We start from the raw sequence: 15,859 nt of genomic DNA on the forward strand, positions 1-15,859 counted from the left end.
CTTTGTTTATGAAGCACGCTGATAAGAACGGTGGTTACCTCTTATGTTTTCTTGATTTTAGCTTTGTCCATTCAGGTATGTGACGTTAGCGCAATGACCTACGTTTGCAAAGTCATTTAAGATCATTTTTGGATCTCGCTCTGTTTTTAGGCATTGCGGATGACCCCTCTGACTGCACGGTCAGGCACAAGATGACAAGACAGAAGCACAAGTACAGCAAGCAGCGGAAGTTCAAGCGGAACTATAACGAGGTTGGTCCTGGGGGCCGCGCCACCCGCTGTGGGACCTGCCAGGGCTGCCTGCATGAGGGTGACTGCAGCACCTGCTTCAACTGCCTGGACAAGCCCAAGTTTGGAGGGCCCAACACCAGACGCCAGTGCTGTGTGTAAGTTACTGTACCTAGAATTGTGGCCTATGCTCTCACTTTTCATCCACTCATGGACACACACTCAAGCGCGCACACCGTTTTTAATTTCTATAATCGGCTCTAGTTGTCTTATGTACAAATTGAACATGGCACCTATTTTTAAATGGTGATGATAAATATGTCCCTGTGCCACCAGGTTAAAACGATGTGTTCGGATTGAGGCAAGGAAAGTAAAGCGCGGCATCAAGCCATTCACAGGTTTGTTGTGTTCTTATGTTTAATACGTCTATTTATAATATTTTGCATTTGTAATTTAGCAGACACTCTTATGCAATTATTGCATTCATCTTAAGATAGCTAGGTGAGACCACAACATATCACAATCGTATCAAGTACGTTTCCCCTCAAAGTATTTATCAGCAATGTCAGTGCTGGTAGGAAAGTACAAGCGACTTTTTCTTGGGAGTGGGGCATTGGGGATGCCGTGAGTTATTTAAGATACTCAAGAGGTAGGGTTTCAGATGTTTTCAGAAGATGGGCAGGGACCCCACTGTCCTGACTTTAGGGGGTAGCTTGTTCCACCATTGGGGTGCCAGGACACAGAATAGCTTTGACTGTGCTGAGCTGGAGCTGCCCTCCCGTAGGGGTGGGAGGGCCAAGAGACCAGAGATGGCGGAACGGAGTGCCCGGGTTGAGATAGGTTAAGGAGGGGCAGTTCCCCTTGCTGCTCTGTAGGCAAGCACCAGGGTCTTGAAGAGGGTGGAAAATTTACTAATGAATAACGCCGTTTGTTTTTGCTTTTACTACCAAAAACATTGACACCGTTAACCAAAAGCCGCACTAGAACACTGGCCTGCCTCATGGCCCAAATATTCAGCCAGTGTTTTTTAGCATTAACACTGGGCTTCTCTTTGTCGTGCAGTCCTTTCTAGGCGGCGGCGCCATACGTCAGCTAATGGCCTTCAGTCCAACAATAATGTGTCGGCGTCCTGGGGAGAGGCAGAGGAGTTGTCGGCCCCCGCAACCCTTGGAGACTGCCTGAGGCCTTCCACCAGGAAGCAGCCGAGGCGGAACGTGACGCCACGCTCCTACAGCAGCCTGCTGAAGTCTGACTCGGACGAGGACACAGGCGGAGAAGGCGTGGTTAATAGTCCTGTAAAGATTCCTGACGCTCCCAGCAGCAAAGGTAACGCCGTACACCGGGATAGGAGCCGTAGTGTATGGATGAAAGTATAGGTCGATGCACATTCGGGCTTCTCCTTTTGAGTTGGACCACAACAAGATCCATTGAACTCCATGCTTGAAATGGTGTTATTTGACAGGTAGAGTTGAAGGATGTAAAGCCATTAGCCAAGCAGATCAGAAGATTAGTGGTGGATGTTGAAGTCCATAGTAATTGAGATTATGGATGACAGTGATTGAGAATAGAAGTGCAGGTCAGAAATTCCAAACTCTTTTTTTTGTCGTTTCAGGGTATTGGTTTGAGTGGAGACTTTGTTGTTCATTTTTATGCTTTAAAACCCCTTTGACAGATGCTGCACCCTCTGGCCTCCTAGCTCCTGAGGATGGCCCAGTGCCCAGTGAATTTGTAAGGCACCGCAGACCTGGGCCACCCAAAGGACTGCTGGGCCGATGCAGAGCCGACAAGGTAATGACTCGTATAACTCTGTTCTCATGTTGGAAAAGCTTACCCCTTTCACATTCATCCCTGATGCATGCATTATACCTTAAATAACTGCTCCTCTGGAATCTTCCTTCATGTTTTTCTGGAACTTAATCGAATACTTTATAGTCCATAGATGCCGTGACTCTTTCCATGTTTCTCTTGACTGGCATGACCTATGATTTCTATCTCGCGCTCTCTAACAACGTTGACTACCGTTGGTGATTGGACCTCTTTCTTCTCCTCTGATTCGACTTGGCATGCCTTAACTCTGATCAGGCTTTTCTAACCCTCTCTTAACTCTTCTCCTTCACTTCTCTTAACACTTTATTCTCAAAGCCAAAGGCGGTTTTGGTGGTTCTTCTTCTCCATCTTTCTTCTGCCTTGGTCCGCCGCTTAGCATATGACCGTGGTCGTGCTGTAATGCTGGTCCCCCACTCAATGGCTTAAGCAGTCCCCCCCCCCTTCACATGCACAGGGGAGCGACTCAGAGGAGCACCGCCCAGGGCTGTTGGTTACAGAGGGCCACCTAACAAGGAGCCCCAGCGAGCCCTGCCCTCCCAGGATCCCACTGCTGCGGTTACGGCGGCGCATGCAGGTGCAGCTGCAGCGACTGCCCCCATGTGTGGTGCAGTCGATCATGCAGAGGGACGAGGAGTCGGATGACGAGTCTTCGCAGGAAGAGGAGATGACTGTTGTTAAAGAGGGAGAGCAACGACAGAATCCCAGAATTGATCCCCACTATGTCCTTCATTCCCAGAATGCTGTGGTTAACACGTCAACAAACATCCTCACTGCGCTAACCAACAGACTCCCCCAAAAGGGCCACTTGAAGACCGGGACGCACAGGATCCGCGTGGACTTTAAGGTGTGTATCTATCTCTCTCTCACACTCACTCACTCTTTCAATCCATCTCCCTCCCATATAAGCTTTCTTAAAAATGTGAAATTGTTTATTTTCTTATTAACTCATTGCCAACTGTCTTTGTTTCTCATACTCTTCATGAACGACTGCAAAATCAAAGTTTATTAACTCACTAACTTATTGTGTTTCTCTCCCAGGAGGACTGTGCCATCCAGAACGTGTGGTTGATGGGCGGTCTGAGTATCCTCACCTCTGTCCCCGTCACCCCTCAGCCTGTCTGTCTGCTCTGTGCCAGTAAAGGACACCATGAGGTAATCATGGAAAGGGATCCACAGATTATTCAGTGCCTGTGTTTGCAGTATTATCATTCCGAATGATCACATTTCATTGATAGATAAGTATTACTCTGACCGTTTTGAGGAAAACAAATTAACTAGGAAGTACATGGGAGACTCCATAGGTTTACTGAATAGCTACACTTGGTTGTATGTGAAACAGTAGGTTTAGTGCAATATGTGTTCTCCTGATTTTGAGAGTTGACTGCCTTCTGCCTTTCCACTTTACCTCAGATGATCTACTGCCAGGTGTGCTGCGAACCCTTCCACAGCTTCTGCCTCTGGCCCGAAGAGCGCCCCCAGGAGAAGAACAAGGAGAACTGGTGCTGCCGCCGCTGCAAGTTCTGCCACGTGTGCGGCCGTAAGAGCAAGAACAACAAGGTGTGTGTGTGTGGTCAGCAAGATCTGAGGTTAGGTAGTCTGGTGGGGTTTTTTTCACCCCCACTTTCACATTTTAAGCGTACTATTACTTCCTTTAGCCTGTGTTGCAGTGCAAGAGGTGTCAGAACTGCTACCACCCCTCCTGTCTGGGACCCACCTACCCAAAGCCCATCAACTGTAAGATGCCCTGGGTAAGCACCAGGAATTTAACATCTATTACTGTTTAGCTTCTCTTCTCCCCATTCTGATTTACGACTGTTTTTCACTGTACTGTGGGTCAATGTCATACAATGCAAGTGTATTGTCCAGTTTGCATAAGTGCCTTGCTCAAGGGCACAGCAATAGTGGATTCCAGTAATGATCTGAAACCAGCAACCCTCAGGTCTCAGCCAGTTCATTTCCCATCTTTCTTCGCCCGGCCTGGGACAACCAGCGACCTTAAAGTTCTGGTCCATCTCTCTAACTTCTGGGCTACCTGCCCCCGTGTCCCAGGTGTGTATGACGTGTATCCGGTGTAAGAGCTGTGGAGTGACCCCAGGGAAGACCTGGGACATGGCCTGGAACCACGAGCAGGACCTCTGTCCCGACTGCAGCACCCTCCACAGCAAAGGTAGGACCTCAGTGAGTCACACAGAGACACATCGCAAGTCAACCAAGGCAAGGTATACACAAACTCCAGGAACAGGCCAAGAAGAGAGGGATGAGAGCAGTTGCTTAGATGGACTGATACTTTGTCAGGATCTTACCATCATTTAGGGCTGACCCCAATCAGTCCACTGGTTGATTGTTAGGTCGATAGGCTGCTGGTTGACCAAGATTTTTTTTTAAATTGAGCAGCAGCAAATAATTTTTTTTTTATGGCACACCAGACACCGATCTGATTTGCGCCCATCTCAGTGAACTAATCCATTGCGGATGGCACAGTCCAAGAAGGGGAGTGTGACTAAGATGCACAATCCACATCTCTCTCCTGAATGCGCTTTCCTGACAATTTGTGCACATTCATTGTTTCATAACATAATCGTTTGATTGTTAGTCTATCAATTCCCCATTACATATATCACCAGTAGTAGTACATTTACCGTTAATTCATATAATTTCTAATCTACAATGTTTATGGTCATTTCTGTTAATGCATTCAATATATTATTATTATTATTATTATTATTATTATTATTATTATTATTATTATTATTATTATTATTATTATTAGTCTTACCGTTCTGATTGTTGTGAACACGTTGTTTGCAGACGCACAACCTATGCTTATGAGAAACACGTTTTGGTTTATTTTATACCATTTACGGGTTTTGTGAATTCAGTCATCGTCTTTTGTTTGGAGAGCTCCTGTCAATGTTGAGTAAAAACTCAACGTACCAAGTTGCGAACCACTTTATTTCGTCCCTTCGCTATATCGGCATCGAACACGTCACCCTCCCTAGGAGAGGGGGTGACCTTGACAATTTTAAATCGAGAGGCCGCCTGGATCTTTAATTTGAAGACCCTTGCCCCCTTCAGTCTCAACGTAGACTTTGATCTGAAGCCATTCTTGTGACTATTGTGTTTTTGCTGTCCATTGTAAATAATGTTTGTAGGCCTATGTAGCCAAATTGTACCTATGATCATATCTTATCCATTTATGCTTTTTATATGTTCTATTTAGATTTACAGATAATTTTATGAAATCAAGCCACTGCCGGTCATGATTACAGACATGTGTGTCCTTTTCAAACTATTTAAACTAGTGACCCGCAGTGTTTGTCATTTTACACTGATGAAGACAGCATGGCTGTCGAAACGTTGGTTAATAAATTATTGCATCTGAGCTCCTAGAGTGTGCGGCGCTCCTTTTCTTTTTAAGAGTAAAGATCCACAACTGATTATGAATAGTGTGTGTAATGTATTTACACACTGCACTGTATGTGGATTCTTGTGTTCCCATCAATGTGTCACTGCCTGTGGAATGAGGGAGAGCATGGTTTGTTTTGAAAGTTGCTAAATAGCTAGCTAACTTATGGGTTTGGCTCACACGAAGCAGGATCACTCTGTCTAGTGATCCTGCCGGGTCTGAGGAACTATTTTGCGTAGCAGCCAGCTAGCTGCCTGTCAAGCTATCAAGGTTTTCTTGAGGGCTTGAATGCAGCCCGTGATGCCGTTGTGCCTGGGACTGCAGATTGTCCCGGGTTTGTGGCTGTCTAGATCCCCGCAGTTTTTGTTTTCAATCGTTCCTGTGACCTCCCTTGTCTGGAGCTGCGAGGATAAACAGAGTAACCTAAGTGTTTTGTCCAATACTGGTGGATTCAACTAATAAAAGAATGGACGACCTGACCAGAGAGGTCCAGGACCTGAAGAACAGTTTGCAGTTCTCCTATGGTCAGCTCGATAGAAACAAGAGAATGGCAAGACGACGACAATCTAAGTCATTGAGAGAGGACATTAGTTCTGTGTGTGAATCCATAATAACAATGACGGAGAAATGACAATCAAGTGACAATCAAGGCTGAACAACATGGTTGAGGACGGAATAGCAGAATCTCCACATGAGACCTGGATGGAGTCTGAGAACAAAGTGAGCGAAATTATCTCTGAGAAATTGAAGATGTATCAAACACATACTCGTGTTTAGCAGATGTTATTGCAGGTGTAGCGAAAAGCTTGTTTCTAGCTCCAACAGTGCAGAAATATCTAACAAGTAATATCTAACAATTTCACAACAATAAATACATATCTAAGTAAAGGAATGGAATGAAAAATATATGGACGAGCAATATCAGACCGGCATAGAATAGAGTATTTTAACGACCGACATATACTCAGCAAAAAAAAGTTACGTCCCCTTTTCAGGACCCTATCTTGCGAAGATAATTCGTAAAAATCCAAATAACTTCCCAGATCTTCATTGTAAAGTGTTTAAGCACCGTTTCCCATGCTTAATTAATGAACATGCACTTGTGGAACGGTCGTTAAAACCGGTTGGGGCTAGTGGGCAGTATTTGCGCGGCCGGATAAAAAAACGTACCCGATTTTAAACTGGTTACTACTCTTGCCCACAAATGAGAATATGCATATAATTAGTAGATTTGGATAGAAAACACTCTGAAGTTTCTAAAACTGTTTGAATGGTGTCTGAGTATAACAGAACTCATATGGCAGGCCAAAACCTGAGAAGATTCCATACAGGAAGTGCCCTGTCTGACAATTTGTTCTCCTTCTGTGGCATCTCTATCAAAAATACAGCATCTCTGCTGTAACGTAACATTTTCTAAGGCTTCCATTGGCTCTCAGAAGGCGCCAGAAAGTGGAATTGGGTGTCTGCTGTCTCTGGGTGAAGAACAGCAGGAGAATTTGTGAGTGGTCAGCCTGGGGACAGTGACACTGGAGATGCGCGTTCATGAGAATTCTCCATTGTTTTCTTTCAGCCTTTGAATGAATACAACGTCGCCCGGTTGGAATATTATCGCTATTTTATGAGAAAAATAGCATAAAAATGTATTTTAAAAAGCGTTTGACATGCTTCGAAGTACGGTAATAGAATATTTAGATTTTTTTTGTCACGAAATGCGCTCACGCGTCACCCTTCGGATAATGACCTGAACACACGAACAAAACAGAGCTATTTGAATATAACTATGGATTATTTGGAACCAAAACAACATTTGTTGTTGAAGTAGAAGCCCTGGGAGTGCATTCTGACGAAGAACAGCAAAGGTAATCCAATTTTTCTAATAGTAATTCTGAGTTTAGGTTGTCCCAAACTTGGTGGGTGTCAAAATAGCTAGCCGTGATGGCCGGGCTATGTACTCAGAATATTGCAAAATGTGCTTTCGCCGAAAATCTGACACCGCGATTGCATAAAGGAGTTCTGTATCTATAAGTCTTAAAATAATTTATGTATTTTGTGAACGTTTTATCGTGAGTAATTTAGTAAATTCACCGGAAGTTTGCAGTGGGTATGCTAGTTCTAAACATCACATGCAAATGTAAAAAGCTGTTTTTTGATATAAATATGAACTTGATTGAACAAAACATGCATGTATTGTATAACATAATGTCCTAGGAGTGTCATCTGATGATCATCAACGGTTAGTGATGCATTTAGCTGTGGTTTTGGTTTTTGTGACATATATGCTTGCTTTGAAATGGCTGTGATTATTTTTGGCAGGGTACTCTCCTGACAATCTAATGTTTTGCTTTCGCTGTAAAGCCTTTTTGAAATCGGACAATGTGGTTAGATTAACGAGAGTCTTGTCTTTAAAATGGTGTAAAATAGTCATATGTTTGAGAAATTGAAGTTATAGCATTTTTGAGGTATTTGTATTTCGCGCCACGCGATTCCACTGGCTGTTGACTAGGGTGGGACGCAAGCGTTCCACCTAGCCCAGGGAAGTTAAGACACTAACAGCTTACAGACGGTAGGCAATTAAGGTCACAGTTATGAAAATGTAGGACACTAAAGAGGCCTTTCTACTGACTCTGAAAAACACTAAAAGAAAGATTCCCAGTGTCCCTGCTCATCTGTGTGAATGTGCTTTAGGCATGCTGCAAGGAGGCATGAGGACTGCAGATGTGGCCAGGGCAATAAATTGCAATGTCCGTACTGTGAGACACCTAAGACAGCGCTACAGGGAGACAGGACGGACAGCTGATCGTCCTTGCAGTGGCAGACCACGTGAAACAACACCTGCACAGGATCGGTACATCCAAACGTCACACCTGCGGGACAGGTACAGGATGGCAACAACTGCCCAGGAACGCACAATCCCTCCATCAGTGTTCAGACTGTCCGCAATAGGCTGAGAGAGGCTGGACTGAGGGCTTGTAGGCCTGTTGTAAAGGCAGGTCCTCACCAGACATCACCGGCAACAGCGTCGCCTATGGGCACAAACCCACCATAGCTGGACCAGACAGGACTGGCAAAAAGTGCTCTTCACTGACGAGTCGCGGTTTTGTCTCACCAGGGATGATGTTCGGATTCGCGTTTATTGTCGAAGGAATGAGCGTTACACCGAGGCCTGTACTCTGAAGCGGGATCGATTTGGAGGTGGAGGGTCCGTCATGGTCTGGGGCAGTGTCACAGCATCATCGGACTGAGCTTGTTGTCATTGCAGGCAATCAACGCTGTGCGTTACAGGGAAGACATCCTCCTCCCTCACGTGGTACCCTTTCTGCAGGCTCATCCTGACATGACCCTATAGCATGACAATGCCACCAGCCATACTGCTCGTTCTGTGCGTGATTTCCTGCAAGACAGGAATGTCAGTGTTCTGCCACAGCCAGCGAAGAGCCCGGTTCTCAATCCCATTGAGCACATCTGGAGCTGTTGGATCGGAGGTTGGGGGCTAGGGCCATTCCCCCCAGAAATGTCCGGGAACTTGCAGGTCCCTTGGTGGAAGAGTGGGGTAACATCTCACAGTAAGAACTGCCAAATCTGGTGCAGTCCATGAGGAGGAGAGACACTGCAGTACTTAAGGAAGCTGGTGGCCACACCAGATGCTGACTGTTACTTTTGATTTTGATCCCCCCCTTTATTCAGGGACAGATGTCTGTGGAACTTGCTCAGTTTGTCTCAGTAGTTATTTTCATACAAATATTTACACATGTTAAGTTTGCTGAAAATAAACGCAGTTGACAGTGAGATGATGTTTATTTATTTTGCTGAGTTTATATTTACAATATTCAATTGTTACCATATAATAACAATTGCCTTAATCTTTTTAATCTGCCTTAAACTGTATGTTTTTAAGTTTCACTAATACATTCTAATTAACTTAATCATTGACACACCCATCACTATTGTCATTGGTTGCACTAATTGCACTGTTTGTCTATATAACCTGGTTGAAGTACTCATGACATTACCCCGAAGAAGGCACAGTGATGCCAAAATGTTGGTAAATACCCAATAAATTACTAGGAGTTTATATATGGATTGTGTGACTATTTTTATAGTTTATTCGCCGTTAGAAGCACCACCACACAAAATACTTTTTCTGGGGGTCCGCAAGTAAATTTTTTTTATTCTCCAATCATGGAAGCTGCCAAAGTGCGTGGGGACATTGCTTACATTCGCTTTGACAGTGTCATTGTCCACCCTCCCTCCCAGAAGCCTGGAAGGGATGAGAGAGCCAAGCCTATGGGTTTGTAGCATCAACCTCGCAGCGCGCACACCAATTGATTAAAACCTCCTTAAGGATCTGCCCCTTTTTTTTTCTTCAATTTTCACCTAAAATGACATACCCAAATCTAACTGACTGTAGCTCAAGGCCTGAAGCAAGGACATGCATATTCTTGATACCATTTGAAAGGAAACATTTTTAAGTTTGTGGAAATGTTAAATGAATGTAGGAGAATATATAACACATTTGATCTGGAAAAAGATAATAAATAAATAAAACTTTTTTTTGTACAGTCTTTGAAATGCAAGAGAAAGGCAATAATGTATTATTCCAGCCCAGGCGCAATTTAGATTTTGGCCACTAGATGGCAGCAAACGTATGTGCAACGTTTTAGACTGATCCAACGAACCATTGCATTTCTGTTTAAAATATTGAATCAAGACTGCCCTAATGTACCTAATTTGGTTTATTAATACATTTTCAGGTTCCTAACTGTGCGCTCTCCTCAAACAATAGCATGGTATTTTCACTGTAATAGCTTCTGTAAATTGGACAGTGCAGTTAGATACATTTTTATTAAAGTTTTCAGCCAATATCAGATATGTCTGTCCTGGGAAATGTTCTTGTTACTTACAACTTCATGCTAATCGCATTAGCCTACGTTAGCTCAACCGTCCCGCGGGGGGACCCACCGATCCCCTAGAGGTATTAATGGACTGCTGAATTTATATTTTTTTATCTTGCTTTGTTTGCTCTTTTCCATACTAAGTCTATCTCTGATAAGCTACTCAGGAAGGGCTGAAAATAGCCATATTAATATATGCGGCCTTAGAAATAAGATTCATATAATCAATAACTTGTGAACATCAGATAACATTCATAAATTAGCCATTTCTGAGATGCATTTAGATAATTCATTTGATACAGCAGTAGCAATACAAGGATATAACATCTATAGAAGAGACAAATGCTTGAGAGGCAGGTGTTTAGAAGATCTTATGTCAAGTGTTATTGAAGTGTTGCAGGTTCACTTGGCACAGCTAAAGCCTTTTCTTTTAGCACTTGGTGGCCTATAGCAACACTCCAACAGTATCTAAATAATGTGTGTGAAATGCTTGTGATGTTAACAGAGGTCTACTTTCATGGGGACCTACATATTGACTGGTTTTCTTCAAGCTGTCCGCTCAAGAGGAAGCTTTTGTATTATGTTTTGTTTGGACCCCAGGAAGAGAAGCTGCTGCTTTTGCAACAGCTTATAGGGATCCTAATAAAATACCAATAAAGAAGTAGGCCTATGGCTACATGACCTGCGCGCAAATGTAGGCATATAAATGTGCCCATTTGCGGACCTGATGGTATTTCTGATTGGTTTGACGGACCACCACTAATGAGCTGTGGTGCTTCTCAAAGTAATGTTTTCTTCACCTCACACAGTAAAGCAAGCAGTCTGTTTTTACATCCATTGATTGAGGAACTATTGTCAATGTATTGAAAAAAAATCTTTCCAGCTCTTTCCCTTTTTGATAACTACTCGGCGTGAAAGTGTAAATTGTCATGCTCTGATCCAGTGGAAGCGCCATAAAATAGTCCTTTCTGATGACCTCTTATCCCTTGTGCAAATAGCCTACAGCTGTGTCTGTCCCAAGAATCTGAAGGCCCAGAATCTTTTTTACAATGTTGCAACTTGTGCGACCCAAGTTGTTAGTTGATACAATGTTTTAAGTTCGTTGCGGACATGTGATTTATAGGATATTCATTTTTAGCAGGATATTTCTACCTGCAGGCTGCAATGTTTTGATCTGTTGGCTTTATGAAGACTATTTTTACGTACTGTAATTGGCAATGGCAATAAGTTTGTTTTTAAGGTTTATCATTTTCATTTAGATTTGGATATAATTTCTATTAACTACATGACAATGATTTTGAGATGCGTTGATGTTATAAATTAAATGAAACTGTTCCATGTAAATGAAAACCATAACTGGGGCCTCCCAAGTGGCGCAGCGGTCTAAGGCACTGCAGCAGACCCAGGTTCGATCCCAGGCTGTGTCACAACCGGCCGTGAACGGGAGTACCAAAGGGCGGCTCGCAATTGGCCCAGCGTTGTCTGGTTTAGGGGGTGGCTCGCAATTGGCCCAGCGTTGTCTGGTTTAGGGACGGTTTGCCTTGGGCTCATATTTGCAGCAATGAGATGAGATCTCAATTGGATACCATGAAATCGGGGGTAAAAAAAACTTCAGGAGAGTAATCGCAGAATCTGCAAAAGCCAGCAGGAGCGGAAGGATGGTCAGGTTAAGGTTCACTTATTTTTATTATTTGGATCTCTTGCTTCCTCGAGTCATTTGTCTTATTTAATCAGAGTGCTTAAAGCATCAGACAAGCGCAATACGTACAGTGCATTCAAGGTTTTCAGAACCCTTCCACATTTTGTTACGTTACAACCTTATTCGAAAATGTATTTAAAAACATTGTTTACTCAATCTACACACAATGCCCCATAATGACAAAGCAAAAACAGGGTTTGACATTTTTGCCAAAGTACAGTACCAGTCAAGAGTTTTTTATTTTTACTATTTTCTAGATTGTAGAGTTATAGTGAAGACTTCAAAACCATGACATAACACATATGGAATCATGTAACATCATATCATGTAGTAACCCAAAAAGTTTTTTACATTTTAGATTCTTCAAAGTAGCCACCCTTTGCCTTGATAACAGCATTGCACACTCTTGGCATTCTCTCAACCAGCTTCACCTGGAATGTTTTTCCAACACTCTTGAAGGAGTTCCCACATTCTGAGCACTTGTTGGCTGCTTTTCCTTCACTCTGCGGTCCAACTCATCCCAAACCAATCTCAATTGGGTTGAGGTCGGGTGATTTGTGGAGGCCAGGTCATCTGATGCAGCACTCTATCACTCTCCTTGGTAAAATAGCCCTTACACAGCCTGGAGATGTGTTGGTTCATTGTCCTTTTTAAAAACAAATGATAGTCCCACTTAAGCGCAAACCAGATGGGATGGCGTATTGGTGCAGAATGCTGTGGTAGTTAAGTGTGCCTTGAATTCTAAATAAATCACTGACGGTGTTGCCAGCAAAGCACCGTCACACCTCCATGCTTCACGGTGGGAACCACACATGCGTATATCATCATCCGTTCACATACTCTGTGTCTCACCAAAGACATGTCGGTTGGAAGCAAAAATCGCAAATTTGGACAGATAAGGACAGATTTCCACCGGTCTAATGTCCATTGCTCGTGTTTCTGGGCCCAAGAAAGTTTCTTCTTATTGGTGTCCTCTAGTGGTTTCTTTGCAGAAATTTGACCATGAAGCCCTGATTTCAGAGTCTCCTCTGAACAGTTAATATTGAGCTGTGTCTGTTACTTGAACGTTGTGAAGCATTTATTTTGGCTGCAATGTCTGAGGCTGCTAACTCTAATGAACTTATCCTCTGCAGCAGAGAACTCTGGGTCTTCATTTCCTGTGGCGGTCCTCATGAGAGCCAGTTTCATCATAGCACTTGGTTTTTGTGACTGCACTTGAAGGAACCTTCAAAGTTCTTCGAATTTTCTGGATTGACTGACCATGTCTTAAAGTAAGGATGGACTGTTTCTCTTTGCTTATTTGAGCAGTTCTTGCCATAAAATGTACTTGGTCTTTTACCAAATAGGGTTATCTTCTGTATACCACCCCTACCTTGTCCCAACACAACTGATTTGGCTAACAAGGCACACCTGTTAATTGAAATGCATTCCAGGTGACTACTTCATGATGCTGGTTAAGAGAATGCCAAGAGTCATCAAGGCAAAGGGTGACTACTTTGAAGAATCTGAAATATAAAATATATATTGATTTAACACTTTTTTTGGGTGTACTACATGATTCAATATGTGTTATTTCATAGTTTGACGTCTTCACTATTATTCTTGAGCTCGGGTGCATCCTGTTTCCATTGATCATCCTTGAGATGTTTCTACAACTTGATTGGAGTCCACCTGTGGTAAATTCAATAGATTTGACATGATTTGGAAAGGAACACACCTGTCTATGTAAGGTCCCACAGTTAAATAAAGGTTACAATTTCAATAGATTACCTGATAATTAAGACAATACTTATGTAAATGTGCTTTTTCAGGTTTTTTGTTCTTTTTATACGTTTGCAAACATTTGTAAACTTTTTTTGCTTTCTTTTTTTTAAATACATTTTTAAAATACATTTTACAATAAGGCTGTAATGTAACAATGTGGAAAAAGTCAAGTGGTCTTAATACTTTCTGAATGCACTGTATAGGTTAATTTGATTTCAACTTTTTATTTCGATCTGTCAAACCCCTACTGACATTTTTTAAATGTATTTAATCATTGATTACTTTAGTACATCTGATTTTGTTGTTTCTTATTTGTTTTACAAGGGAACTTCTGCACCATCTGCTCCAAGTGTTACGAGGAGAAGGACCACAACAGCCAGATGATGGAGTGCTCCAGGTGTAGCCACTGGGTACATTCTAAATGTGAAGGACTCTCTGGTGAGTGACACTGTCTTTATCAAGGGGATGTACAACAGGGGTGGCCAACACTCATTAGTGTTACTGGGTATGCAGGCGTTTGCTCTAGCCCTATACAAACACACCATATCCAGCTAATCAAGGTTCCAAGGAACATCTCATTGGTAGAATCAGGTGTGTTCGATATAAGAGCTGGAACCAAATCCTGCAGGAGGGTAGTTCTCCAGGCGAAGGGGTGATCACCCCTGTTAACACTGTGTGTAGGGGAAGATGCCACCTCAAATATTTTATTTAGCCTTTATTTAACTAGGCAAGTCAGTTAAAAACAAATTCTTATTTACAATGACTGCATGTAACTGGCCTAACCTGGACGACGCTGGGCCGATTGTTCAGGCAGGCCTTAACTTAAGGGATCAGAACAACTATCTCACGATAACCTGCCAGCAGCATCCCACTGCTGGCTTGCTTCTGAAGCTAAGCAGGGTTGGTCCCTGGACGGGAGACCAGATGCTGCTGGAAGTGGTGTTGGAGGGCCAGTAGGAGGCACTCTTTCCTCTGGTCTAAAAAATATCCCAATGCCACTGCCCTGTGTAGGGTGCCGTCTTTCGGATGGGACGTTAAACGGGTGTCCTGACTCTCTTAGGTCATTAAAGATCCCATTGCACTTATCGTAAGAGTAGGGGTGTTAACCCCGGTGTCCTGGCTAAATTCCCAATCTGGCCCTCATACCATCACGGCCACCTAATCATCCCCAGCTGTGTTCTCAGTCAACTTACCTGGTAAAATAACGGTTAAATAAATAAATAAAAACACTCCATTACATTGAAGTGCTGCTTCTCTTCTGTCTCCCAGATGACCTGTATGAGATCATGTTCAGCCTGCCAGAGAGCGTAGTATATTCCTGTACACGCTGCAGCCAATCACAGCCCAGATTCTGGAAGGAGGAGCTGAAGGAAAGGCTGAGGGCGGGGCTAGAGAATGTGCTGACCAACCTCCTCTCTGACTCCTCCGCCCAGCACCTGATTACCTGCAGAGAGGTAATGTCTGCCGCCATCACAGTAAAGACATCAAGTAGTCACGAGTCAGATACTCGTAACATACTCTCTCACTTTCATAACATGGCTTTTCTCTATCCAAAATCAAGTATAAAAAGTATTTAACTTTTACACGTTTAGACTGTCTTATGGATTGTATATCCCTGACCCTCTGACGGTGGTCTCCATTTTATTGTACTATGCTGTTCTTTTGTTTTCTGCAGTGTGAGGAATCCACGGAACTAAATGCTTTCAGGGACCAACAGCAGCCCATCTGCGACCTACATGCCGTGGGTCAAAAATGTACAGGCGGCCAGTACACTTCACTGGTGAGAGACCCAAGTCCTTTATAAACATTTTAATTATGTCACATGAAAACTATTAAGACCTAGAGGTTGTTAATTTTGCTCTCATGGCATCAATGTTCCACTGAATCATGTAGCTCTTTTTAGACCACAATCTGATCACTTCGTATACAATTAGGTAATTTAGCAGATGCTCTTATAGATGTTCTAATGGGAGGGAAGACTCCATACAGTAAATTGAATCTCACATATATTGTACAACAATACATCCGTCTCCTAAACTTGACA

At 43.1% G+C, this 15,859-nt stretch overlaps 1 protein-coding gene across 4 annotated transcripts in view; it reads left to right on the forward strand.

The window, feature by feature from the left end:
- The window catches only part of LOC115176084 (histone-lysine N-methyltransferase 2B), a 75,888-nt gene that overhangs the window by 26,960 nt on the left and 33,069 nt on the right, over positions 1–15,859 (forward strand). For 2 of the 4 annotated variants that reach the window (XM_029735875.1, XM_029735871.1), the window contains exons 7-18: positions 151–385; positions 564–625; positions 1,290–1,553; positions 1,900–2,015; positions 2,509–2,898; positions 3,093–3,206; positions 3,465–3,611; positions 3,710–3,802; positions 4,104–4,221; positions 14,140–14,253; positions 15,085–15,269; positions 15,491–15,595. In XM_029735875.1, coding sequence (XP_029591735.1) covers positions 151–385; positions 564–625; positions 1,290–1,553; positions 1,900–2,015; positions 2,509–2,898; positions 3,093–3,206; positions 3,465–3,611; positions 3,710–3,802; positions 4,104–4,221; positions 14,140–14,253; positions 15,085–15,269; positions 15,491–15,595 — 1,943 coding nt within the window. The remainder of the gene's footprint in view (positions 1–150; positions 386–563; positions 626–1,289; positions 1,554–1,899; positions 2,016–2,508; positions 2,899–3,092; positions 3,207–3,464; positions 3,612–3,709; positions 3,803–4,103; positions 4,222–14,139; positions 14,254–15,084; positions 15,270–15,490; positions 15,596–15,859) is intronic. The other 2 variants (XM_029735873.1, XM_029735874.1) reach the window with 2 other exon arrangements.

Source organism: Salmo trutta, chromosome 36, assembly GCF_901001165.1.
Source record: "Salmo trutta chromosome 36, fSalTru1.1, whole genome shotgun sequence".
NCBI classification, from domain to species: domain Eukaryota; kingdom Metazoa; phylum Chordata; class Actinopteri; order Salmoniformes; family Salmonidae; genus Salmo; species Salmo trutta.